This window comes from Homarus americanus, unplaced genomic scaffold, assembly GCF_018991925.1.
Source record: "Homarus americanus isolate GMGI-L3 unplaced genomic scaffold, GMGI_Hamer_2.0 scaffold34345, whole genome shotgun sequence".
In the NCBI taxonomy this organism is placed as follows: domain Eukaryota; kingdom Metazoa; phylum Arthropoda; class Malacostraca; order Decapoda; family Nephropidae; genus Homarus; species Homarus americanus.
The window spans coordinates 572,968-600,197 of NW_024736072.1; the positions used below are offsets into that span (position 1 = coordinate 572,968).

Sequence of the window (27,230 nt, forward strand, 5' to 3'; positions counted from 1 at the left end):
AAAACAGAAATAGATGAACATATATAAAAGTGAATATCGAGTCATATAAAAAAACAGTATGATAATTTCTTTTAAACATGTAAATTATAGCAATAATACCATTAATATTTATAAATTATAGTTATTATTGTAAGTTCATATAAACACTTCTTATTATAGAACGAAACACTCGGATTGTATATAATGATGATGATGATGATGATGATGATGATGCAAAATGAATAATAATGATAATACCTAACTTAACCTAATTTAATCATCACTATAGTTACATATTATGAGGAAAATCCGACTTTCTGATCAGCCGACCCGCTACTACCCACCCTTCAGTTTGTCAGTAACCCACCTGCTTTAACCCACTCTCGCCCACCCCCTAGGAATTGAAGTATCGATATCTGTCCATTCTTTCCATTAGCAACTAGTCCGTGATTTGACCGGGATGTATCTGTGACCAGTTCGTATATTACTGTAGTTTTAATACAACGTTGAGCTCCTCAAGACAGTCTGCGATTCCCTTGTAGCCGTCCGTACTCTGCCTGTAATTTTGACCGTAAACTCTTATAACCCTTCTGTACCTTATTGGAAATCTGCCTTTACCGTTTCCGAAGGGTCCTTAGCCGCAATCCCGCAAACACACGTATGTACATCACCCGTATAATAGTACTCCGTTAGGCGCCCGTTTCCGTCCGTAATCCACCAGCTGATCGTCGACAACCCACCCTTAATGTGTCCGTAGCCCACCATTAATGTGTCCGTTGCCCACCCTTAATGAATATGTGGCTCCATCTTAATCTATTTAACCCACTGGCTGACCGTGTGTAACCTTTCTGCCTCGGTCCGTAGCTAGGTAGCCGTAATCCGTCCGTAATCCAGACGCATCCCCCTCCACAGTACGCCCCTAAGCCCCGGCCTTGGGCAGCCCTGGGGCGGGGCGGGGCCGGGCTGTGCTGGAGGCAGCCCTCAGGGTCCCGGGTTCCCACGCATCTTGCTGTGGTAGTTTTGCTGGCGGGCGAGAGAGGGCCTTGTTATCTGTTAATGAGAGGGGAGAGCGGCGCCCCTCACGCCCCTCTCACCCGAGGGGAGAGCCCCAGGTTAACAGGGGCCACCGCCATTTTTGCGGCGAGGGGAAACCATCATTTTGATACTGTTGGCCAACTCAGAACTGGCAGGAAAGGGGAGGTGAGGGAGTGGAGGCATGAAAGGGATTCGGGATGGGGAGGGAATTAGTGGTAGGTTAGAGGGAGGGATGGAAGGGTGCAGTGAGGGGAAGTAGGGCGGGAAGTTAAGTGTTTCGGTGAGGGGAGGGAGGGAATGATGCAGTGAGGGAAGGGAGAGAAGGAAGGTAGAGTGTCAGTGAGGGGGGGAAGAGGTGTTATTGCAGAGAGGGAAGGATGTGTCCGGTAAGGGAAAGTTAGCTTCAGTGAGGGGAGGGAAATGGAGGTACAGTGAGAGAAGGGAAGGAAGGATGCTAGTGAAGGGGGAGGGAGAGCAGGGAAGGAGAGGAAGAGCAGATAAAAGATGGAAGTAGCATAATAGAATAAAGGAGGAGGAGGAAGAAAGTAATGGACGACATATAGTTAATTTTAGTCAGTAATTGTTGTTTTTAATTTTCTATTATTGTTATTACTTACTGTTTTGTGGTTTTATTCTAATTATCTTTAATATTGTTCTTTTCTTACTTAGTTTCCTCTAAGTGTTTTATTTAATGTTTTTGGAATCTATTTTGTTACTATAATTTTAGTTTCTATTTCATCATTTTATTTATTTTTGTGAATCATTTCTCATATATTAGTATTTTATATAAAACTAAGATAACATTCTGACAGTAAGGCCATAAAATATAATAAAGGATAGTCACAAAACGCACACACACACACACACACACACACACACACACACACACACACACACACACACACTTCACGTACAGTAACAACAAACACAACAAGATTATCATCATTCATTACCATAATATGTTTTCATTATTTGTTTATTCAGCTAACAAAGGAAATCGTTCAGCTCATTACAAGAATCTTAAGATATAAACACAGGTAAAAAAGAAAAGACTAATCGTACAAATGGATTATATTAATGTCATGATTACCATCTCCCCCTCCGGTAATATATCCGGTTTTGACGTGGACGAGTTATCAGGACTGGCCGTCTGTCCGGAGTTTTGGAGGGTTTTATATTGGTATCAGTCGTTATTCCGGGATAATGTTTTTTTTTTCCGGATCATTCGGTAGTCAGGAATAACAAGAAGTTTTATATCGGGAACAGTCGTTAGTCCGGATATCTGAAGGGATTTATATCGGAATGAGTCGTTAATTCGAAGTACTGGAGGCTTTATATAGGGATCAGCTGGTATCGGGTATCAGCCTTTAGTCCGGAATAGTGAAGGCTACATACCAGGACTAGTACACTTAGCTTAGTGCTTGACCCTTTACTGTGCAGCAACGAGGAAGGAGGAGGTGGGGGAAGGGGGGAGGGTAACAAGACAAAGAAGAGGAAGTTGAATGCCTTGAAAAAAAATGCCTTTAGGCTTTCAGAGACATGGTAGAACCTAGTAACACATGGTAGAACCTAGTGACACATGGTAGAACCTAGTAACACATGGTAGCACCTAGTAACACATGGTAAAACATAGTAACACATGGTAGAACCTAGTGACACATGGTAGAACCTAGTAAGACATGGTAGAACATAGTAACACATGGTAGAACCTAGTAAGACATGGTAGAACCTAGTGACACATGGTAGAACCTAGTAAGACATGGTAAAACATAGTGACACATGGTAGAACCTAGTAAGACATGGTAGCACCTAGTAAGACATGGTAGAACCTAGTGACACATGGTAGAACCTAGTAACACATGGTAGAACTTAGTAAGACATGGTAGAACCTAGTGAGACATGGTAGAACCTAGTGAGACATGGTAAAACATAGTAAGACATGGTAGAACCTAGTAACACATGGTAGAACTTAGTAAGACACGGTAGAACCTAGTAAGACATGGTAGAACCTAGTGAGACATGGTAAAACATAGTAAGACATGGTAGAACCTAGTAACACATGGTAGAACCTAGTGACATGGTAGAAGCTAGTGAGACATGGTAGAACCTAGTAACACATGGTAGAACCTAGTAAGACATGGTAGAAGCTAGTGAGACATGGTAGAACCTAGTAACACATGGTAGAACCTAGTAAGACATGGTAGAAGCTAGTGAGACATGGTAGAACCTAGTAACACATGGTAGAAGCTAGTGAGACATGGTAGAACCTAGTAACACATGGCAGAACCTAGTAAGACATGGTAGAAGCTAGTGAGACATGGTAGAACCTAGTAACACATGGTAGAACCTAGTAAGACATGGTAGAAGCTAGTGAGACATGGTAGAACCTAGTAACACATGGTAGAAGTAAGACATGGTAGTAGAGACATGGTAGAACCTAGTAACACATGGCAGTGAGACATGGTAGAACTAGTAACACATGGTAGTGGGTAGAAGCTAGTGAGACATGGTAGAACCTAGTAACACATGGTAGAACCTAGTAAGACATGGTAGAAGCTAGTGAGACATGGTAGAACCTAGTAACACATGGTAGAAGCTAGTGAGACATGGTAGAACCTAGTAACACATGGCAGAACCTAGTAAGACATGGTAGAAGCTAGTGAGACATGGTAGAACCTAGTAACACATGGCAGAACCTAGTAAGACATGGTAGAAGCTAGTAGAGGTACATGGTATGAAGACATGGTAGAAGCTAATAAGACATGGTAGGTTGTGTCACACACAGTAAAGGGGGGGGTGTCAAGTTCCAACAAGAGACAGCCCTTAGTGGTAAAGTGGAAGAAGTGTTAAGGTCTGGATAGTAAACGACCTTAATGATCAGGGATATGGGATGTTGAGGGCTGGTAGTGATGAGAAGCTGTGGTAGGGGTGTTGAGTGAGTAGGAGCGGATAAGTTAAGGGTCAAGAAGAGGAGGTATAGTATTAAGGGCTTAAGAACAGGCGGCTTATATATAGGCATCGAAGAGAGAGAGAGAGAGACGTTAAGGACCCGGGGGCTGAGCCCTTAAGGATTTGAAGTGTGAGGCATTAAGGGCTTGTAAAGGGAGACATTAAGGTCCAATGGGGTGAAGCTTTAGGAACCTGTTGAGGGAAATATAAAAGGTCCTACAGGAGAACGCGTCAGGTCCCAGAGAAGCGAGATGAGAAGTGCCAGAGAACTTTTGAGGGCCAGGGTGAAGGTCATCAGGTCCTAAGAAGAAGGAAATTATGACAAAGAAGAATATTAAAAGAAAGAGGAGAGGAAGAAAAGAGAAGACTTGAATAAAAATTTTCAGGCGGGAGCAAAAATTAGAGGAACGGGAAGACGCCTTAACTATTATAAGATAGACGGAGGGGAGGAAACGGGGAGGTGAGATGACCTCACCATCCACCACTAACTGCCAATTAGGCTCATCGGGGGAACTAACAAGCTCTTACGGGGTAGAAGGAGAGGGTGAGGGCCTTAGGGGTGGTAGTATTGATGAAGTGACTGAACTACTAAATCGTGTTAATTATCAAGACGTTTTCTAGGCAGGTGTGGCAACACGGCGCCAGGTAATGAGAAGTCTGAGGGAGTGGGTGTAGTATGGCTAGTGAGACATGGTCAGTAGTAGTAAGGTATGGTGGGGAATAGTGAGACATGGTCGAGACAGTTAAGACATAGTCGGGAGCAGTGAGCGAGATGGTGAGAGACGGCAGATGAGGAAGGAGGAGCCCCGAGGACCAAGACGGAGGGAGACAGCAGGGAGACTCCGGTGGTGAGGGGAAACACAGGCTGCCGGCGGGGATTTTTACGCCGATGTTCCCCCTCCTCCAATTTTTCCTGGAGACGGCGAAGAGCGAGTGGCAGCAGCAGCGTCCGCGACTGAGAATGTTAATGCTACATACGGCGGAGGAGGTCGATATGCCGCCACACACCATCAGCTTCACCCCAAACTGCTTAAGGAAAACATTCAGGCTGTCTGTAGTACATCTGCCTCGGTGTAAGTCGTCAAGAGAGCCGGGTAGGGGATGAGTCGGAGGTTACGCTTCCTGCTAGTACATTTACAACTCTTGAAGATGACATTTTGGTATGTAATGTTGAGATACGGGACATCTGGGAGTCACTGGTTATTATGATTTTAGTTGTGATTTCTTATTCAGCTGTAGATCTGTACATTAATCTGTACCTTACCTATCTGCCACTCTTAAGAGGTAAATAGTTGCTAGATTAGATTATTATTTATCCGTTATGTCCCAGTTTAAGAAATAGAGATTTTTTCATTGTTTGATTCTTTAAGTTTGAATATTGCAAGATTTATTTGGTCTCATCTCCCTATCATCCACATCACCAGGTAGAACTCATAAACGTACACTGTAAAGCCAAAAACTATGATTGCAATGATGCAACAAGCTTACAACTGTTACCCTCCCGGTGTATCTCACAGATGTGTACTGGCTCGTTATGTGGTGTGTGTGTGTGTGTGTGTGTGTGTGTGTGTGTGTTTCTCTAGGCGGGAGGGGAAGACCTGCGGCTTAAAGTGAAGACCTGTGTTAGAGGGGACGGCGGAGACGTGGTCGAGGGGCCGCTGGGACGCCAGGCCTAAGGACACTCGGGAGTCCCTGGTGATTTCTACTGCTAGTACTGTTGCTTCTCTTGCTACTACAGCTCCTGCTAGCACTTCTGCTGCTTCTGCTGCTTCTGCTACAGCTGCTGTTGGTCTTCCTACCATAACAGCCGCTGGTATGACGGAGGTCGGAGCGACCTTACATTCGCCATGTGCGTATAAAAGTCAGTTTGTGTTGGTACAAATTCTCTTCTGAAGAATAAAACATTTAAAAGGTTTTCACCGGAAAGCCACTTTTATTCTGAAACAGAGGAGTTACACCCGCGTCACAAAAAATGTGTTTTCTGTTTACATCTTTTGTTATGGACGGCGTCGCTCCGCACCCTCACAATAGAACATACAAACCATTTTTCATGAATACAATATCTGATTATGCTGGGCAGCTGGAACACGTTGCGGGAGATCGTATCTGAGATAAGTTTGTTTGGGTATGCAGGTTCATATCTTACAGCAAGGTATCAGTGTTCAGCGTTGACTATTGTATCAGCAAACACAGTCGGAGCTGGTCCATCCTAAATAGTATAATTATCTCGTTCACATTCCAGTCAACATTTTGTTACTGTCATACAGTATAGTGAATTGTTGTCATTGTGTAGTTCATTTAAGCACTATCTTTCTCTTTAACTGGGTACAGTACTTGGTCATTTCTTGTGACTCTTCTGTTGTTGTTTTTTCATAACTCAACAGCGACTAAACGAAGGTAACTTGTAAATAAATTACTATTGAATAAGGATATCACATTACCATAACATCGATTACTCCCATCACCAACTACCAATAAAGAATTAAACATATTTATTCCCAACGTGTCTTTAAAAATATATATTGTTTGCAGTTTGATAAAGTCATTGTTGATATTCAAATAATATTTTTCTCTAATTTACGCAATAATGAGCAAGGCCAATTAATTCTTGGCCAAACGGGTAATATTCACTCACCGGCCCAGCCGACCGTTTGGGAGAATGTAAGACTCTATCTGTGTGCTAGTTAGACATTTTATTCTGTCTACACCACCGCTAGGAGCCTCTGTCTACACCATTGCTGGGAGCCTATGTCTACACCACCGCTGGGAGCCTCTGTCTAAACTGCCACTGGGACTCTCTGTCTAGACTACCACTGGGAGGCTCTGTCTACACTACTGCTGGGAACCTCTGTCTACATCACCGCTGGGAGTCTCTGTTTATACCACCGCTGGGAGCCTATGTCTACACCACCACTGGAAACCTCTGTCTAAACTGCCACTGGGACCCTCTGTCTAGACTACCACTGGGAGGCTATGTCTACACCACCAATGGGAGCCTCTGTCTACACTACCACTGAGTCTAGGAACCTCTGTCTACACCACCGCTGAGAGCCTGTCTACACCACCGCTGAGAGCCTGTCTATACCACCGCTGGGAGCCTCTTTGTGACTCAACACAGCCCACACTCGACAGCCCAGACACTCGTTGTGATTTTAACTTCTACGTTGTCTTTGAATATATATTTTTTTGACGATCATATTGACTCTAACTTAGACTTTACTGATTATATTTATATTAATTAATACTCTACGGATATTATGGTTTAATTTAGACTTTACGGATAACGTTTCCTTTAATTTAGATTTTAATCACAACTTTGACTTTATTGTTGACTTTGAATGACTTTGATTTCATTGTTAAATCTGACTTTTACTCAAATTAATTCTCTTGTTTTCAATATTAACTTTCACTTTAAGTAACTTTGACATAACTTACAAATTGACTCCGATTTTAACTGAGACTTTGACAAAGGATTTTGAGGTAGAATTTAACTTACGGTCCTCTGGGGTGGAGTATGGCGTGAGGGGATCACCTGAAGATTAACCATCCTAACACTAACCTAACCTATCCAACACGTAACTTAATCTAACCTACCCTATCTCATCTTGACCTAACCTGACCCCCCCCATCAGGTAGCGTTAGGGTGGTCAATCTTCAGGTGAATTAAACTGGGGTGGCGAATCTTCAGGTGATGCAGCGGAGGTATAATAACACGCCTTTCACAGGTTTGGTTTGTGACTCGTAAATGTTCAACGAAAATCCCTATTTGACATCTTATTGTGTCTTATAATTCTTCAAAATCCCCCTCGGAGGAAACCCTAAAAGGTCCCGCCCCTTCTCTTCCTTCCCCACAATATTAGTGTCGCCTTACCACCAACAAACACGTCAGGAGATGTGAAGCGATAAAAACAAGGTCGCATGTGTCTCTTACCCAGCCTTTAAATTCATCAGTCTTACGAAATGTTTCCTAAATTCGTCAGCAGCTGGTGTAGAAAAAAAGAGTGGGAAAGCGGCCTCCTCCTCCCCCTGGCGGGCGTGTTTAAGTAGCACCAGTTACGGTGTCGTGTTACAAGAGACGCACACCTCTCAACGGATGTGAACTAACAAACCGTATATCTGTCGAGGGCTGCGGATACGCTAATGCCCAGATACGCCTTGTCAAAATACACACACGAAGGAGGTGAAATACGTGAGAAAATATGTATGGGAGTAAGGGGAAAGAAGAATAATAATGTGAAAAGAAAAGAGGGCAAGGGGATGGGAAGGAAGAAACACCGCGTTGGCAACTGGCGGTAGACAGTGAGAAGGAGCGATAAGGAAAGGGAAAACCTTTAATGAGGAGAGAGATTAGCGAAATTCTTTCCTCTCGGAGCAATGTTGGATGGCCTGACGGTTTCCCTGACTGGAGCTGCAGGTAGCACCCTTAATATTACCATTCACCTTCCCCTCACTTGTTGGTATTGTAGTGTTGGATCATCTCAAGACCTAACCTAACCTAACCTACTAAGAACATCATCATGAAATAAAGTGCAGCTGATCTATTAGCCCATACTAGACAGCCCTGTTTACACCCAACTCTCATCACTCATCTGCCCAACCAATACTTGAAGCTCCCCAGCGACAGTTCGAGTTAATGATGGTGTTTGGTAACTTCTATCACTCATTCTCATCTCTATATTTCCATACCATTATTTACCTATTTCCTACATAAAACTAAATCTGTCTAATCTCACATAAATCTGTCTAATCTAACCTAAATCTGTCTAATCTAACCTAACTTAAACTAAGCTAACCCCTAGGTAGTGAGGCTGATATTTTATGAAGGTGAATTTAGATTTTTTTTTTTAATCGATGTAAAGATGGTCTTCTCTGGCTGGTGGTTAGTGTAATATTTATTGGTTTGTTTCTGTGTCTATCCATTTATTTATTCATTTGTGTATATTTGTCTGTGTTAATTTACTTTATATTTGTCCTTCCAATTATTAATTTTTTTTATCTATCTATTAATTTTATATATTAGTTTATTTATTTTTATTTGTGTATCTATTTATCTTTAATTGCCTTATAGCGACAACTTTTTTCTATATTTCTTTTTTTTTTTCAAACGTGTGACTGACGTAAACATTCAAGAATATCATCAAAATACATCTAATGAATAGATTAATAAAAAACCTAACCTAACCTAGCCTAAACTAATCTAACCTAACCTAAACTAATCTAACCTAACTTGACCTAACTTAACCTAACTTGACCTAACCTAACCTAACTTGCTTTAGCTATATTTTGGCTATCTTATGATGGTAAACGAGGTATTATATGAAACAGGAAATTTTATCATATGCGAATAAATTTCCATTAAGTTGTCACAGTAAAAAGAAAAAGTTTTCCCGACTTACCAAAAACGTTGTATTTATTTTGTCTATAAACGTTTATCAACTTATGTATTTGTTTTTGTGGGGAAAGTTTGTATTTATTTGTCCAATTTGTTTTATACTTTTATTTTGTTGTGAATATACAGTATATCCACAAAGACCTAACATATTGTGGTTAATCAATCATCACATATTGCTTTCCCACACTTAATACTAATATGTGTAATATGTGTATAATAATAATAATAATAATAATAATAATAATAATAATAATAATAATAATTTCTAGTTATTTGCTGAGGATCAAATTCTATGAAATGGTAGAGAAAAAAATAAACAAAATGCAAGAGATATATTTTAACATTCTTGTATCTCTTTAAAAGTTTATGATTCACGCTTAATTTTGTTATCGTTCGAATAAAAAGAATATAAGCATTTTTTTTATGATTCAATTAATTACAGTAAGTGTGCACATAGTGATGATGTAAATACTGGACATACTGTACAGTTAGTGTGTGTCGATTTACCTGACCGTATATTTCATCCACCACAATTTGATACTAAGTTGTCAACAAGGCACTTTAGGACGTTCCCTGGCAGTATAGGGTAGGTCGTTCAGTAAAAACTAACTTGGGTGTTTTTCGCTGGCTCAAGCACGGAGGAGGCGATCTGGCAGACTTGACCTTGAGGTGATGTGATCCGCTGAAACTTGACTTTTAAGGTCTTTAAAAAATCCTAAGTTGCTATAAATGTCATTACTGTAGATGGTGTTGATGTTAAGTTCCAGTTTTCTGTGAACTTGTTGGTTAATTTAGTGTGTTTAGATGTGCTGTACAACGTCCTGTATATGAATGTGATTTATTTTCATATGGATTTCTTTGCCTTCAAGATACTGTACGGTCAAATTTATTCATTTCCACACTGCAGAGAGCGAAAAGGTACGATAAAGGTAATTAATCTCACAGCAGAGAGCGAGATCTCCTAATGACCTCCAAATCAAAGACTCAAAACCTTACATCAAATCGATTTTTTTTTTTCGGGCGTGGGGAAGCTTTTGTGAGTCGGTAAGGTGAGGGTGAGGAGGTGGCGGAGGAGAGTGTCGGAGGTGACGACACTGGCGGAGGAGAGTGTGGGAGGTGACGACACTGGCGGAGGAGAGTGAGGGAGGTGACGACACTGGCGGAGGAGAGTGAGGGAGGTGACGACACTGGCGGAGGAGAGTGAGGGAGGTGACGACACTGGCGGAGGAGAGTGAGGGAGGTGACGACACTGGCGGAGGAGAGTGAGGGAGGTGACGACACTGGCGGAGGAGAATGAGGGCCATACAGGAGGTGATGAATGTTCCGCGAGCAACAATCACTCACACCGCGCCCGACCCACAGCTTCTGGTTACCTCTGCTTGGTGGAGGGAGGGAGGGAAGGGGGGGAGGAGAGGAGGATGGAGCGGGAGGAGTAGGAAGGGAGGGAGAGGAAGGGGTGAGTCCTGCGTGTGGGGAGGAAGCACGTAGTCTTGGGGTGATAATCTAGGGAGCGAGAAAGTCTTTTTGAAGTAATGATTCAGGAAAGAGAGTTCTGGGGTGATTATTCAGAGAGAGAGAGAAAGAGAGAGGCTTTTAATGTGTTACAGGATAGAAACGAACAGTAATGAAGGTAGAAGATGAACGTGACGAAGTTAGATAAAAGTAGAGGCACGTGAGGAAGAAAATGAAGAAGAGACAAATCTGATAAAGAATGGAATAACGTGACAATGATGAACGTAGATAATGAGAAATAAATTGAGATGAAAAAGAACAAATAAATGATGTAGCAAAAAGGGCAAAGGGAGTAAAATACAAGAAAGAAAAGTGAGGAGAAGAGGAGGAAGGAAATAACAACGATAAGACTCGCTCAGGGATGAAAATACAAGTAGAAAGAGAAATGTGATAAAAAAGGGAAGCAGGAAATAATCGTGATAAGAATGGTTTTGGGAGGAAACGACGAATAAAGGAAAAACAATATATGAAAAGGAAGAGGGAAATAATTGTGACAAAAGAAACTTAGGGGGAACTATGAAAAGAAAGAAAGGGGTAACTAAAGAAGGAAAAAAATAGTACTTGAAATGAAAATGAAGTCAATAGCCGTGATAAAAGCAAGTGTAAGGGAGGAAGGAAGAAAATTGAGAGAAAGCAGATGAAGATAAAAAAAAAAGAGCGTAAAATGAGGTAATTGAGCGGTGGTGTGGCAGGGGAACAGCTGACGTTGACACACGGGGACAGGAAGAGTGTTATTACCTACTACTTAGTGAGAAGAGATAAGCAACTGCTAACTGAGGGTATTGGCGTTGACGTGTTATTTATCGGGTATCCTTCGCCCTTGGGGTATAGCATACTGTATATAAGCTCTCATCGTCTGTCTTCCCTTCATTACCACCCAACACCACTACTAGTACCACAGTTCACAAGCGGCTCCCAGTCTTACATCTCTCTTTCTCTCTCTCTCTGTTCCTCTCTCATATTTCCTTCCCAACTTCCTTCTCCTCCCCAGTTTTCAACCTTCCTTCATCCCCTACTAATACCTCCCTCCTTCTCCCTTACACCCCTCCTTTCTCTCCCTTACATGCATCATCCTCCTCCTCCCCTCCTGCCTTGTTCTCTCTCTCTCCCCCTTTTATCTGTTTACTCTCCACCTCTTGTCTGATTCATTAGGGGCACGGGAGGGGGGTGGGGAGGAGAGGAGATATAATAGAATGGGAGATGAGGAAGGGAAAGGGATGGAAGAGGGAAGAGGAAGGGAAAGAAGGTTAAGTATGAACATGAAGAAGGAGGGAGGGGAGGAGGGGTGTTGGGAGGTGTTGTCTTACGTGGGAGCAGGAAGTTGGGAGCGGGGCAGCCCCTCCTCTCCCTCCACATCATACTCCTGTAGGTGATGTATACTGTCTGTGTGATGTGCTGTGTAGGGGTATACTCACAGTGTAGTGGGGTGTATATTGGGCGGAGAACATAGTGTACTGGGAACTTACTGGGTGGAGAACAGTGTACCGGGAACATATTGGACGAGAATGCAGTGTACCGGGAACTAACTAGGCGGGAACACAGTACTGGGATAATATTAGGGGGAACAGTGTACCGGGAACTTACTGGGCAAGGAATACAATGTATCGGCATATTACTGAGCGGGGAACACAGTGTACCGGTATATTACTGGGCGGGGGAACACTGTACCGGTATATTAGTGGGCGGGGAACACAGTGTACCGGGGCGAGACGCAGGTGTGGTGAGGGAGGGCGGGTGAGGGGCGACGGACGTAATGACACACTAATATCCTGCTGGACATGAACTGACACATTTGTTCCTCCTGTCAACCTCTGTCTCAAACCATCCCTTCCTCACGGTCCCTCCCTGCCTGTCCTTCACGCTGTCCTGGATTCTGTACCCTGTACCTCCCTCCCGCCTCCTGTCTTTCTCTACACCCTCCCGTAACACCTTACCCTCCTCTCTTTCCCAGCACCTCCCTCCTTGTCCATCCCTCACCTTGTGTTTTGTCCGTCACATACCTTCCCTCTCCGACCCCGCTTTTCCATCAACCTCTGGCTCGTCTCCCCTAACCCCCAACCCTCTTTCCCTCAAGCTGTCCCCTTGCCTTCCCCTCCCTCCCGTCAGCCCTTTCCTTCACCTCTGGCCTTACCTTGCTTCCTTCCCGGTGGCTCCCCTGCCGCGCGGGCTGTGGTAGTAGCATAATTACCAGTGTATCTGGGCCCCCTGAGGCGGGCGTCTGAGTTAATCATTATGGTGCGGCCGCTGGTATAGGGACACCCACCGCCTCTGGGGGTCACCTCCTGACTTATACACACTAACTCCCGCCTAGAAATTATGTCCACTTGTAGAAATTGGAGGTGAGGGACCTGTCAGTCTTTGGCTAGATGGGTAATTAATACAGGTGAGACTCAAGGTGCTGAACTACAGGTTGAGGACAGGTGAGAGAGTAAGTAATGGGAGGTGAGGGACGTCTTGGATCTTATATCTTGCCAGATGGGTAATTAATCAAGGTGTGCCCACTAGCTGGTGGATGGCCCAGATATTCACTGTGAGACCAGATGGAGATTACGAACATTTAAGAAGTCTCGCCGCTAAACTGTTACATTGATACGTCGTACTGAGTGACGGACGGCAGGCTGGGTGGATAAGAAATTGTAACTGGTGATTGCTGATTATATAGCTTGAAGCGGACCTGAGGTGATGGTGAGGCGGGCCCGGCCAGCCCCGGCACCAGGCCAGCCAGGGGTCACCGCCGGGTCTTCCAAGAAAGAAATTCATGATCAGTTAAGATAGTCCGTGGCGCTCGCCAATTGGTCGAGTAGCGCCAACCAATCAACGCCCAGTCATGAAGGTTCCAACCAAGTCAAAGCTTCTCTTCTTTCTTTTCTTTTTTTTTTACTTGACACAACCGATGCTTTTGTAGTCTTTGTAGATAACGTCGGAAGGTCTCGTGCCAACGATTTCTCCTCTCCTTTTCTCCTTCTCTTTCCATCTGTTTCTCCCAATCTCATATTTTCTTTAGCTTTACGGCCTTAAATGCGAGAAGCTGTACGGCTCGCGCTTAAAACACATACAATTCGATGCCACTAATCATCAGCATTATGTTATTAGAAGCTAAACTATAGACCACTTACCCACACTGATAAGAAAACCCTCCTTAAAATATTGGTGCTGATCCCCATGGTAAGTAACCACCACTTGCCTTGTTAGACCCAACGTCGCTATTATATAAAACTACCAATTGAATCGTCAGCGTCAATGCCCAATCAGTGGCGATGCGTAACTACCAATTTCACCTCTTTAACGCTATTGTAAATTGCCATAATTGTCCTTTCTATTTTTCTTAGCGTTTTACCTGATACTCGATAAAAACAGTAATGGCTGCGTGGGACCGTAAAACTGCTACTGGAATTGACGAGATGCAGTTGTTTGTCTCTCTGGTAACTGGGTAAACGTCCGCTTCCTTCTTCCGCTCCCTGCTGCTGCTACCTGGCGTGGCGGACCTGGTGTTACCTGGCGTTGTGGTGGTGTTACCTGGCGTGGTGTTGTTGCCTGGCGTGAGGGTATTGTTTCCTGTTGTGGTGGCGTGTTACCTGGCGTGGTAGTAGTGTAACCTGCTGTTACTTGACGTGGTAGAAGTGTAACCTGTTACCTGGCTTGGTACTATTGTTACTTGACGTGGTACTAGTGTTACTTGACGTGGTAGAAGTGTAACCTGCTGTTACTTGGCTTGGTACTTGTGTTACTTGACGTGGTACTAGTGTTACTTGGCATGGTACTGGTATTACTTGCTGTTACCCGGCGTGGTAGAAGTGTAACCTGCTGTTACTTGACGTGGTTCTCGTGTTACTTGACGTGGTACTCGTGTTACTTGGCGTGGTGCTAGTGTTACTTGGCGTGGTAGAAGTGTAACCTGCTGTTACTTGGCTTGGTACTTGTGTTACTTGACGTGGTACTAGTGTTACTTGGCATGGTACTGGTACTTCTTGCTGTTACCCGGCGTGGTAGAAGTGTATCCTGCTGTTACTTGGCTTGGTACTAGTGTTACTTGCTGTTAACTGGCGTGGTAGTAGTGTTACCTGGAGTGTTATGTGGCGTGATGGTGAGGCAGGTCAGGTGTGTCACCGTATAGGAACAAATATCATTTATCAGAAGTAGTATATCACAGTGCAGGGAACAGCTAGTACCGGGGGATCACCTGAAGATTACACACCCCAGCTTATTTCACCTGAAGGTCAACCACCCTAGCACTAACCAAACTTAACCCCCCCCCCCCAACTGACAATGATAACACGGAGTGCGATAGAAATTTTAATTGAGTTCTTTCCTATTATATATTTTTATAACACATAGTGAACGTTGAGAGGTAAATGTTGGGGGGAAATTCAGTTTTGGTATTAGTATTTCAGGTCTGTTTATGTTGGTGTAGCATTGTCTTCCTCCTCCTTCTCTCTTGTGTTTTTTTACCTCCATTACCTCCCTTAACTATGGCAATTTATTTCCCTTGTTTACACTCATTTATTTTCCTTATTTACATTCATTTATTTCCCTTACCTGTTATTAGTTAAATTAAGGGAGAATAATAGGTACTATCTGTACTACCTGTGAGTTATTGTTCACTTTATCAGTAATACCTAAGGCGTTTTCTTTATTACTAACTTTCGGAGTATTATTGAGTATTATCAGTAGCCTCTTTCATAATATTTCTCATTTATTGGAGGCTATTCCCTGAATCAGTAATATCTCCTAATATTATAATTATTAATGAGGTACACTATTATCGGGTTCACCAGCGTGGCTCTTGGCGTCATTGTTTGCATATAGACGTGACAGCTGATGAGATAGGTTCACTCTCCAAACATCGTAGAGGGGCGATATGGGATTCAATGTTTATTTCTCGTATATCTTCTTTATTCTGGAGGTTTTTGCTGTGATAGTGATGGTAATAGTTGTAGCGGTGGTAATGGTTGTAGCTGTGGTGGTGATAGTTGTAGCTGTGGTGGTGATAGTTGTAGCTGTGGTGGTGATGGTTGTAGCTGTGGTGGTGATGGTTGTAGCTGTGGTGGTGATGGTTGTAGCTGTGGTGGTGATGATTGTAGATGTGGTGGTGATGATTGTAGCTGTGGTGGTGATAGTTGTAGCTGTGGTGGTGATAGTTGTAGCTGTGGTGGTAATAGTTGTAGCTGTGGTGGTGATGGTTGTAGCTGTGGTGGTGATGGTTGTAGCTGTGGTGGTAATGGTTGTAGCTGTGATGGTAATAGTTGTAGCTGTGGTGGTAATGGTTGTAGCTGTGGTGGTAATGCTTGTAGCTGTAGTGGTGATAGTTGTAGCTGTGGTGGTGATGGTTGTAGCTGTGGTGGTGATGGTTGTAGCTGTGGTGGTGATAGTTGTAGCTGTGGTGGTAATGCTTGTAGCTGTGGTAATGCTTGTAGCTGTGTGGCTGTGTGGTGGTGATGTTGTAACTGTGGTGGTGATAGTTGTAGCTGTGGTCGTAATAGTTATAGATGTGATGGTAATAATTGTAGCTGTGGTGGGAAGAGTTGTAGCTGTGGTAGTGATAGTTGTAGCTGTGGTGGTAATGGTTGTAGCTGTGTGTAATAGTTGTAGTTGTGGTGGTGATAGTTATAGCTGTAGTGGTAATAGTTGTAGCTGTGGTGTAATAGCTGTAGCCGGAGTGGTAAGAGTTATAGCTGTGGTGGTAATAGTTGTAGTTGTGGTGGTTATAGTTATAGCTGTGGTGGCAATAGTTGTAGCTGTGGTGGTGATAGTTGTAACTGGTGGTAATGGTTGTAGCCGTGGTGGTGATAGCTGTAGCTGTGGTAGTAGTTGTTGTAGCTGTGGCAGTGATAGTTGTAGGTGTGGTGGTTGTAGGTGTAGCTGTGGTGGTAATAGTTTTAGCTGTGGTGGTAATAGTTATAGCTGTAGTGGTAACTGTTGTATCTATGGTGGTGATAATTATAACTAACGGTAATAGTTGTAGGTATGGTGTTAATAGTTGTAGCATTGATGGTGATAGTTGTAGCAGTGATGGTGATAGTTGTAGCTGTGGTGGTGATGGTTGTAGCTGTGGTGGTGATGGTTGTAGCTGTGGTGATGATGGTTGTAGCTGTGGTGGTGATGGTTGTAGCTGTGATGGTGATAGCTGTAGCTGTGATAGTTGTAGCTGTGATATTGATAGTTGTAGCTGTGGTGGTAATGGTTGTAGCTGTGGTGGCAATATTTGTGACTGAGCTGGTAATACCTGTAGCTGTAATAGTAATGTAATAGACTCCTCATTTTAAGTCGTATTTCGAGAATAATCTGCAGCTGCTTAAGTGATTCATCTTTTTTAACGCATTACTATTAACTCTTCATACTGTATACTCAACCTACTCTATTCATCGTAAGGTAATTTTCCACCAGTAGTTTAATTACCTAACTATGTCTATCTTACACTCGTAGTCGTGATCATTGTCAGTACCAAACTATTTTTTTCCACCTCACCTGTGTTCCTCTCAGCCACCTCACCTGTGTTCCTCTCAGCCACCTCACCTTCAACATACTAGGATCTTTATGTGAGTAACAAAGTTTGTAATTACATTAGTCCATCAACAATTATAAATTATGAAGGATGGAATTCTCTGTTTATATATACATCCCACATACAACAGGTAACCTACCAGCCACTATACTGTACCTGCTGTGATGTGGTCATTCCTCTTCACCCACGACCTGCCTAGTACGTGATGCCGCAAATAATAATAACCTCGGATAACTAAATAATCACCGCCGATGTTACAAATATATTATATCTAGGGAAATGTTTTAACAATTTGTTTGTTTTGGGCAGCAGTGTCATGCAAGACCATGAGACACTTCCTGATCAGGTCTTCTAATCTAGTGATGTACATGTGGGGGTCATTAAACTATGGACATATATACAGTACAGTACTATTGAGCTTATCTTGGCTTCTAAAATCAACACTTATTAAAAACAAATTTTTAACGAGTTTTGATGTTTAAAATGGACTGTACTCGAAATCAATAAAATATAAGACGTTTTGAAAATTTAGATGTGGCTATCAAAATTAAATGTTGAATTATATAGATATTGTCATGTTGGATAAAATGTCAGTACAGTAATGTCTTTCTTTAATAAAATGGTCTTGCTCTCACACACGATCACCTTCACCGCTAAGTCGTGAATTCATTTAAGTTTAGTCTTATTGTGTCCCTGAAAATCTCTGTAAGTGTAAAGAGATCCGCCTAGTGAATTGTGAGGGTGGTAAAGGCGACCATATCCCGCACCGCTCCGGCCAAACACGACTTCATCACAGCCCCCAGCACCGCCTAGGGAGACCCGCACCTCCCTCTCTGCCTCCTTCTACTGCCCTTGGTGTATATGCTGCCCCTGTTGTTGTTGTTGCTGCTGCTGATCCTTCTTGTTGCTGTTACTCCCACTGATATAGGTTTAGTGCGATCGGCTGTCGTTGTTAGTGTCTGTGGGTGTCAACCGCAGTTTCGGCCTGTGGTCCTCCAGTTCCTCACTACCGATTATATCCACATAGTCATACGATATACAGGCAAAGTTGGCCACACACACACACACACACACACACACACACACACACACACCTCACGAAGACTCCTCGAAGAGTTTTTAGAAAGAATATATTAAAATTGTTGATTGGAAGAACAGTCTCAATTCTCAATATGTCTGAAGTGCGGATTCGAATATCACGTCGAGGAATTTGTAGTGTGTTAACAGCCGATACATGGAGATGGCCTGCTGGCGGGGTGTATGTAAATGAACATTACACCCTCATACGAGACGCAGCTCCGTCCTAACCAAAATACAATATAGGAGTGTATGGAATATTTTACTTAATGTACATCGTTTGTAATGGAGATGTAACTAAAATGAACAATTCTGCTTGTATGAATAGACGCTACTGAGCCAATCACATCATGGTGTATTCTGAACTTTGAGTGTGAGGCGAGACATCGCGTCACGAGCAAATGACAAAAACTTCCCTGCAACTTGACACTTTAAGCAACGCAGTATTAAGCTGGAGGATACTGACACCGGGCCTTGTGATCTCCTGTAGTGATTTACAAACGACCAGCGCGGTAATTAGATTTGGAAGATTTTCAAGAAAAGACTTACGGGGATATGCTGAAAGCACATCTTAATTACTGAAATACCGGACTTAACGACACTAAGAAGACCACTTGTAGTAAAATGTTTCTTGAGGAGGAAACACGCGGGCCACGCCAGTGTTGTTGGGAACGCGGCTGTGGCGACCCGTGGAGCCTCACACCTGGAGCACAGGGGAACGAACACAAGGCAGGTGCACAGGGGAGGATACAACAGCCTTAATGAAAAACAAGGAAATTTCAACCTTAAAAATACATAAATTAGTGAATAAAAACCTGATAACTTAAATAATTATATTTTTTCCTGCCGTTTTCTTGTCCCAAATTGGTAGGTGTAAGATCATAGGTTTGATGATAGTGACCAATAGGTAAGGTCATACGTTTGATGATAGTGACCAATAGGTAAGGTCATATGTTTGATGATAGTGACCAATAGGTAAGGTCATGCGTTTGATGATAGTGACCAATAGGTAAGGTCATACGTTTGATGATAGTGACCAATAGGTAAGGTCATACGTTTGATGATAGTGACCAATAGGTAAGGTCATACGTTTGATGATAGTGACCAATAGGTAAGGTCATGCGTTTGATGATAGTGACCAATAGGTAAGGTCATACGTTTGATGATAGTGACCAATAGGTAAGGTCATACATTTGATGATAGTGACTAATAGGTAAGGTCATACGTTTGATGATAGTGACCAATAGGTAAGGTCATACGTTTGATGATAGTGACCAATAGGTAAGGTCATGCGTTTGATGATAGTGACCAATAGGTAGAGATTGCCACTACAAAATTTACCTGTTGTTTGACTGAAATATATATTTTATTTGTCATTTAAAAATCAGGATGAGCAAGACGTTGTACAAGTATACTTTGAGGTGACACCGCCAACAAGGCAGTAATCCCAGGGAAAGTCCCACCTTCAGTTTGCATGCCAGAGTGCATACTTGCAATCGCAGGTGTAAGTCGTCAGCGTGTACAAGAAGCTACGCCACCAACAGGAAACAGGGCTTAATCCTTCATTACGTGCGTCGGCCAATCCGCGCCACTAAGTGAGATTTAGGTCAACAAGATCACAGAGGAAGGCTTGGGCACGCGGGAAGCCGGCTCCTCCAGGTATTGGTGGCATAGTCCTTGGGGGCCATCACCAGTGCCTACATCACAGGCGGGCACCAATCCAAACTGGTATATCCCGAGATCATTTTAATACAGGGATAATCCCGGCTTTGTGTCCGGGTCGACTGTGGCGTGTGAGTGTTTATCCCGGTGCGCGTGTTTAAGACCAAGGCGGCGGCCGTCGTGTTGTATAATTGTCGTCCGCCGCGACAAAAAAGCCGTGAGGGCCAACACCATGTTTACAAGACGGACCCGAAAACTCGACGGAGTGTGACCGTGGCCACAGCGCCCGACGTGACAGTTATCGCCAGTCGTCTCCTGGGTACTGGCTGGCTCACGGCCCCGTGGCTTTGTGAGGATTGTTTAGAGCCAAGCTTTGGCGACGCACTCCACTGTTCTTTGGAACGCACGCCACTGTTCTCTGGCGACGCACTCGATTGTTTTCTGACGACGCATTCCACTGTTATCTGGCGATGCACTCCACTGTTCTCGGCGACGCACTCCATTGTTTTCTGACGACGCATTCCACTGTTATCTGGTGCTGCACTCCACTGTTCTGGAGACGCACTCCACTGTTTTCTGGGGATGCACTCCACTGTTTTCTGGCGACGCATTCCACTGTTTTCTGGCGACGCAATCATCCCCACAATTCCTTTGCGACGTATTCCACCCCATCGTGTTCCCTGGTGACTCACTATCTCTCTCACTACCTATTACTGTACACCCTCCACCCAAACAACACACTGCCACCCTGCTGTTCTACCAAACAACACACTGCCACCCCGCTATTCTACCAAACAACACCACTGCCACCCGCTGTACTGCCACCCCGCTGTTCTCTACCGCTGTTCTACAAACAACACACTGCCACCCTGCTGTTCTACTCAAACAACACACTGCCACCCCTGCTGTTCTACCAAACAACACACTACCACCCTGCGCCACCCCTGCTGTTCTACCAAACAACACACTGCCAATTCCTGCTGTTCTACCAAACAACACACTGCCACCCAGCTGTTCTACCAAACAACACACTACACTGCCTACCACTACCCGCTGCTCACACTTCTGTTAAACAACACACTACCACCCCGCTGTTCTACCAAACAACACACTGCCACTGCCACCCAGCTGTTCTACCAAACAACACACTACCACCCCTGTTCTACCAAACAACACACTACCACCCGCTGCCAAACAACACACTGCCACCCCTGCTGTTCTACCAAACAACACACTGCCACCCCTGTTCTACAAACAACACACTGCCACCCCACTGTTCTACCAAACAACACACTGCCTTTTCCCCGCTCTTCTACTAAACAACACACTGCAACACACCCTGCTGTTCTACCAAACAAACACACTGCCACCCCACTCTTCTACCAAACAACACACTGCCACTGCTCTTTCCTAAACAACACACTGCCACCCCTGCTCTTCTACCAAACAACACACTGCCACCCACTCTTCTACCAAACAACACACTGCCACCCCTCTTCTACCAAACAACACACTGCCATTAAACACACACCAACCAAACAACACCCACTGCCCCTGCTGTCTCTACCAAACAACACTGCCACCCGCTGTTCTGCCAAACAACACTGCAAGCAACCACTGCCCTGCTGTTCTACCAAACAACACACTGCCACCCTGCTGTTCTACACAAACAACACACTGCCACCCCGCTTTCTGCAAACAACACTGCCACCCCGCTGTTCTACCAAACACACTGCCACCCACTGTTCTACCAAGCAACACACTGCCACCCCTGCTGTTCTACCAAACAACACACTGCCACCCTGCTGTGCCACCCCACTGTTCTACCAAACAACACACTGCCACCCCGATGTTCTACCAAACAACACACTGCCACCCCGCTGTTCTACCAAACAACACTCTGCCACCCCACTGTTCTACCAAACAACGCACTGCCACCCCGCTGTTCTTTCGATGACGCACTCCCACTGCTGTTTCCGGGGACGCATGGGTGTCAGCAAGTTGAGGATTCTGACCTTATGAATGATAGAGCTCGACGCATCATGCTGGTAGAGTTTTACCCTAAGGCTCCTCGAGCTGAGCTTCCCTGACTCGTGGCTCTGATGTCTTTGTATTATTATAGAGCGAGGTGATTCAGTCGCCTGGTTATTGTTATTGTAGTCGTTAGTTTTATTAGTAGTAGTAGCAGTAGCAGCAGTAGTATATATTTTTTTTAATTACTTAAATATCTAAACGAATCCAAGTAATAATTTAGTCATGCTGCCTGACATCCTCGTGACCGGGTCTTAGTATTCTATCTACTACTCTATCCTATTCCATTTTATCCATGGCTCTATCCATCTGTTGCGTTTTATTCTATCCAGTCTTAGCCCAGTCCTGTCAGGTCTAGGCAGATTTTAGACCTCAGTTTAAGGTCCAGGGTTTTCCAGGCCTCAGAGTTCGGTCGAAGCAGCTTACAGACCCCAAAGTTAGGTCTTGACAGATTCCAGACATAACTGTTAGTTCAGATCTCAGCGTTCTACCCCTGGCGGCATCAGACAACAGACCCCTGCCAGCGACGGCGTGGCCTCGCTCCCCCTCTGGTCTAATGTCACTCACTCGCTTCCCTTTTTCTGGGCGTTTCTTTCCCCATGCAGACACCCCTTGTCATATCACTCCCGCCCCGGGTTTTTACACCTCTCCCCCTTCCATCCCTCACATCAATTTCCACTTCTCCTTTCCCTTCTTTTTCTTAAAAAATTGTCTTCTCGTTTTTTTATTCTGTTTAATCTGAACCATATTTGGGATGGTTATTGAGGATGTGTCATATCAACGTTGACCTTCACACACACACACACACACACACATATACATATATATATATATATATATATATATATATATATATATATATATATATATATATATTTATTTATTTATTTATATATATATATTTATTTATATATATATATATATATATATATATATATTTATTTATTTATTTATATATATATATATATATATATATATATATATATATATATATATATATATATATATATATAATTTATTTAATTGCCACATACCACCTCAACTTATACAATGCACTTGAAGCTCAATTATTTGCACACAACACAGCTTATCCCAAACACACAATATACCACAACCTACACACACACACACACACACACACACACACACACACACACACACACACACACACACACACACACACACACACACACACACACCGTCCCTCTGGTCTATGTTACAACAACAGTGTATAGAGTGACACTGGAAGGTGGCTCTCCTCCTCATCTTCCGTGGCACTGCCAGGTGCCAACACGCGAGAGAAACACCGCGTCTCGTGTTACTCCGCCGGAAGCTCAGTGCCAGGGGGTCAGCTGGGGTAGTGGTGGGTGGGGGGGAGGATGGTGTCAACTTAGAAAGGAGGACGTTGTGGAAGACTTGTGTTAAGAGGTGGAAATGGTGCCACTGTAGGGAGGGGTGCTGGTGGGTCCCAGTGTAGAGGAGTGATTAGGAGATGTCACTAAAAAGGGTGATTGTGGGGTGACACAGTAGGGGGTGGTTGTGGAAGATGCCTCTGTACAAGGAGTGTCACAATAGAGAGGTTGTTATGAGGGTGCCAGTGTACAGGAAGTGGGTGTGAGAGTACACTGTGTAGGTGTCACTGTACAAGGAGGGTCGTGGAGGGTTCTAATGGTGTCAAAACTGAGAAAAATATTATTGTACCGTAACACACAATTCATAATAAATTCCATAATAAATACTGCTGTATAAGTACTGTATATTACTAAACATAATTGAAATGTTGGTATTATATTTTAGTAATACTTAGCTGTACTTAAATGCATTATCATAACGTTACCATATCGATAATAACCAAGAAACACAAAAACTCATCACTGTATCTGGTAATGGCCCGCGGGAAGATTACTGGCCGCTGACCAGCCTGGAGTGAGTTTAGAAATACTTCACAGAACAGCTGAGATTAGGAACAAGCATAGAAACTGAGCCTCCGTTATTCACTCCTCAGAAATTCCGGAAAGTGATTAGGATCTTGCCAAGCCATAACGGAGACAGAGAGAGAGAGAGAGAGAGAGAACTTGTACTCACCAACGGGCTGTAGAAGGCGGAGGAGTCCATGCCGATGGATGGATAGGGGTTCTGTTCACTGGTGGTGTAGGTGGTGCCGTAGACGCCCCCTGAGGCCCCAAGGCCCGATCCGATCCTGGAGTAGGAGCCGAGGGCAAGGCGGTCGTACTGGCAGGAGCAGACGGGCTGGCCGCTGACGGGGTCTGTCATGATGGTGCGCCCGCCCTCACAGCACCCCGACCCGCCGGTGCCGCCCCCGCTCTGACCCACAAGCAGCTGACCGCACCAGAAACAACACGTCAGTAATCACCCACCTCACATATTCATAATACAGGGTAATGCAAGTGTATGCTGCATGATTTAAAATTTATTATAGAGAAAAGGTTTACGTAATAAAGATAAAAATCAGTATAAACAAAAGCACTATGTACCTTCCCCGCGAACACGTGTACACTGCCACAACACAAAGCCGCGGCAGCTGCTAGTCTGCACAGTGTTCATACATGCAAGTAATATCAAAGGCCACAGAAAAATTATAAAATATATAAGATACAAGACAGTGCAAGATTACGACACATCATTAAGAGAAATGAACCCGTCGACAAAAAGAGGACATGGCGGACTCGCAAAGTTTCGTAGGAGGATATTCTTCTTCTTCGTAGCCGAGGATGACGACACTTTTCGATGCTGCCGGATATTGCTGTTAGTTTTTTTTCTTACGTCATTTTGGAAGTGATATTTGTGTCGTTAAGTGAGCCGGGTAGGTCAGTTTACGACTCTACGGTTCCACTCCAGGGTACCACTCTACGGTTCCACTCCAGGATACAACTCTACGATAGTACTCTAATGTATAACTACGGTATTACCCTACTTTAAGACTCTACAGTATAACTTTACTGTCTGACTATACGGTATTAGTCGACTGCACGACTCTACGTACGCTTCTCAGAATCCGGGCCCGGCATCACACAGTTTTCACGCTGAGAATGACCCTAACGCTCCCTATTGTCTTGTTCCAAAATACTCGAGCCTTGTGTTACGTTGACTGAGTTACCATACGAGTGAGATAGTTTCAGGCAACCATAATAGCGGGAGAAGGAATGAAGTAGTCAAAATGTACAGTGAGAAGCACTAGGGCGGGCGGCGGGCTGATGAGGGGAGACAATATTCGGAAAACAAGAGATGGTTGAGTGTAGCTACCACCATTATTACCGCTACCATCACCACCACCATCATCACTACCACTGGTACCAACACCTTCACCACCACCATCATCACTACCACCGGTACCAACACCTTCACCACCACCATCATCACTACCACCGGTACCAACACCTTCACCACCACCGGTACCAACACCACCGCTACCACCAACACCACCGCTGCCACCAACACCACCACCATCATCATCATCATCACTACCGGTACTACCACCACCGACGCTGCTACTTCGCCCTGATTACCATGGTTGTGACCCTCAGATAAAGACAAAACACACGAATGCTATTTATACAGAGCTGCAGTTCTCTCACACGAACGACCAGGACCAACGACTCGAGCCAACATGTACTGTACAGTAGACAGTTGGCCATGATAAGAACATGCTGAATCCGCACACGCCAGTTGGCTTACAAATTGTGCTATCATTACTTTTCTTTAATTATGATTACGTGCTCGATAATGGCTTGTTAGTTTCCTATAACTGAATATGTTACTCCATTAAACTACAGTTAGGTATGTTGATACTATCTTAGACTGTATTATAAATTAAAATAATCTCCATAAAAGTAATGTTTGAAGATTTGTAAAGCGAAATTGTGTCATTAGTCGAAACTGTCGATTAAAAACAAAATAAATGTTAAATCTCGGAGTATTTAGTAACTTGAGAAATCTTACCTTATATATATATATATATATATATATATATATATATATATATATATATATATATATATATATATATATATATATATATATATATTGTGTGTGTGTGGTGGCAGGGAAGTACACGGGGGTGCGCCGGGTGCCTAGCTGGTTGCCACTGTGTATGGCCCCTCCCAGGTAAACTAACACTTGTGTCTTACTGTTCCTGACGAGTGGGTAGTAGTGTATTATATCCAGCGGTGGCTCTCTCTCTGTTTGTGTGTGTGTGTGTGTCTCTAAATGTGTCGGTGAAGAGACACACGTCGCTCAAGACTACAAGAAGCTGTAGAGGAACGAGACAGAATGTGAACGATGAGGGACGTGAATGGAAGGCAATCAGGTGAGGGGTGAGACAGGCAGGTGAGGGTGAAGCAGGCAGGTGAGGGGTGAGGCAGGCAGGTGAGGGTGAAGCAGGCAGGTGAGGGGTGAAGCAGACAGGTGAGGGGTGAAGCAGGCTGGTAAAGGGTGAATCAGGTAGGTGAGGGGTGAGGTAGGCAGTTGAGGGGTGAGGTAGACAGATGAGGGATGAGGTAGCTATGTTAGGGATGAGGCAAGCAGGTGAGTGTAATGCAGGCAGGTGAGGGGTGAAGCAGGCAGGTGGTTAGGGGTAATGCAGGCAGGTGAGGGGCAAGGCAAGATCTAAGAAGTAGTTGCGTACAGACCAATAACCTGCATTGTTCGCCGCTATCCTGTACATCCTGCACGATGCGACAGATACTAATGATAATATTAAAATGACACCTTTGACCCTTGCTAATGAGAGGCCACCGTAATGAATATAAATAAGTAATATCTCCCCAATAAAATTATGACACAGAAATTTGTAATAAACTGCGTAGCGTAATTTAGGTTGATAGATATATAAACGTGGAAGGTGTGTCACGGCTCCTGTAAGATTAATAAGACCTAAGAGATTAATATAATTTTTTTTTACATTGTGTGCTATTTCATGATGCCGGGTACACCATTATGAGGAATTAGGCTCCTCCCCAGCCATTATAACAGAGCCATTGTAATAATTATACCACAAGTAACGCGGGTGCTAATTTTACGAGTTTAGTTTGTTCGTGTGTGTGTGTGTGAGGCCGAACAGATCAGTAGAAC

The 27,230-nt window shown here is 43.8% G+C and overlaps 1 protein-coding gene across 2 annotated transcripts in view; it reads right to left on the reverse strand.

Moving 5' to 3' along the window:
* Window positions 1-27,230, reverse strand: part of LOC121871899 (homeobox protein caupolican-like) — a 170,662-nt gene that overhangs the window by 126,206 nt on the left and 17,226 nt on the right. For both annotated transcript variants that reach the window (XM_042374494.1, XM_042374493.1), the window contains exon 2: window positions 24,225-24,479. In XM_042374494.1, the coding sequence (XP_042230428.1) occupies window positions 24,225-24,479 (255 nt within the window). The remainder of the gene's footprint in view (window positions 1-24,224; window positions 24,480-27,230) is intronic.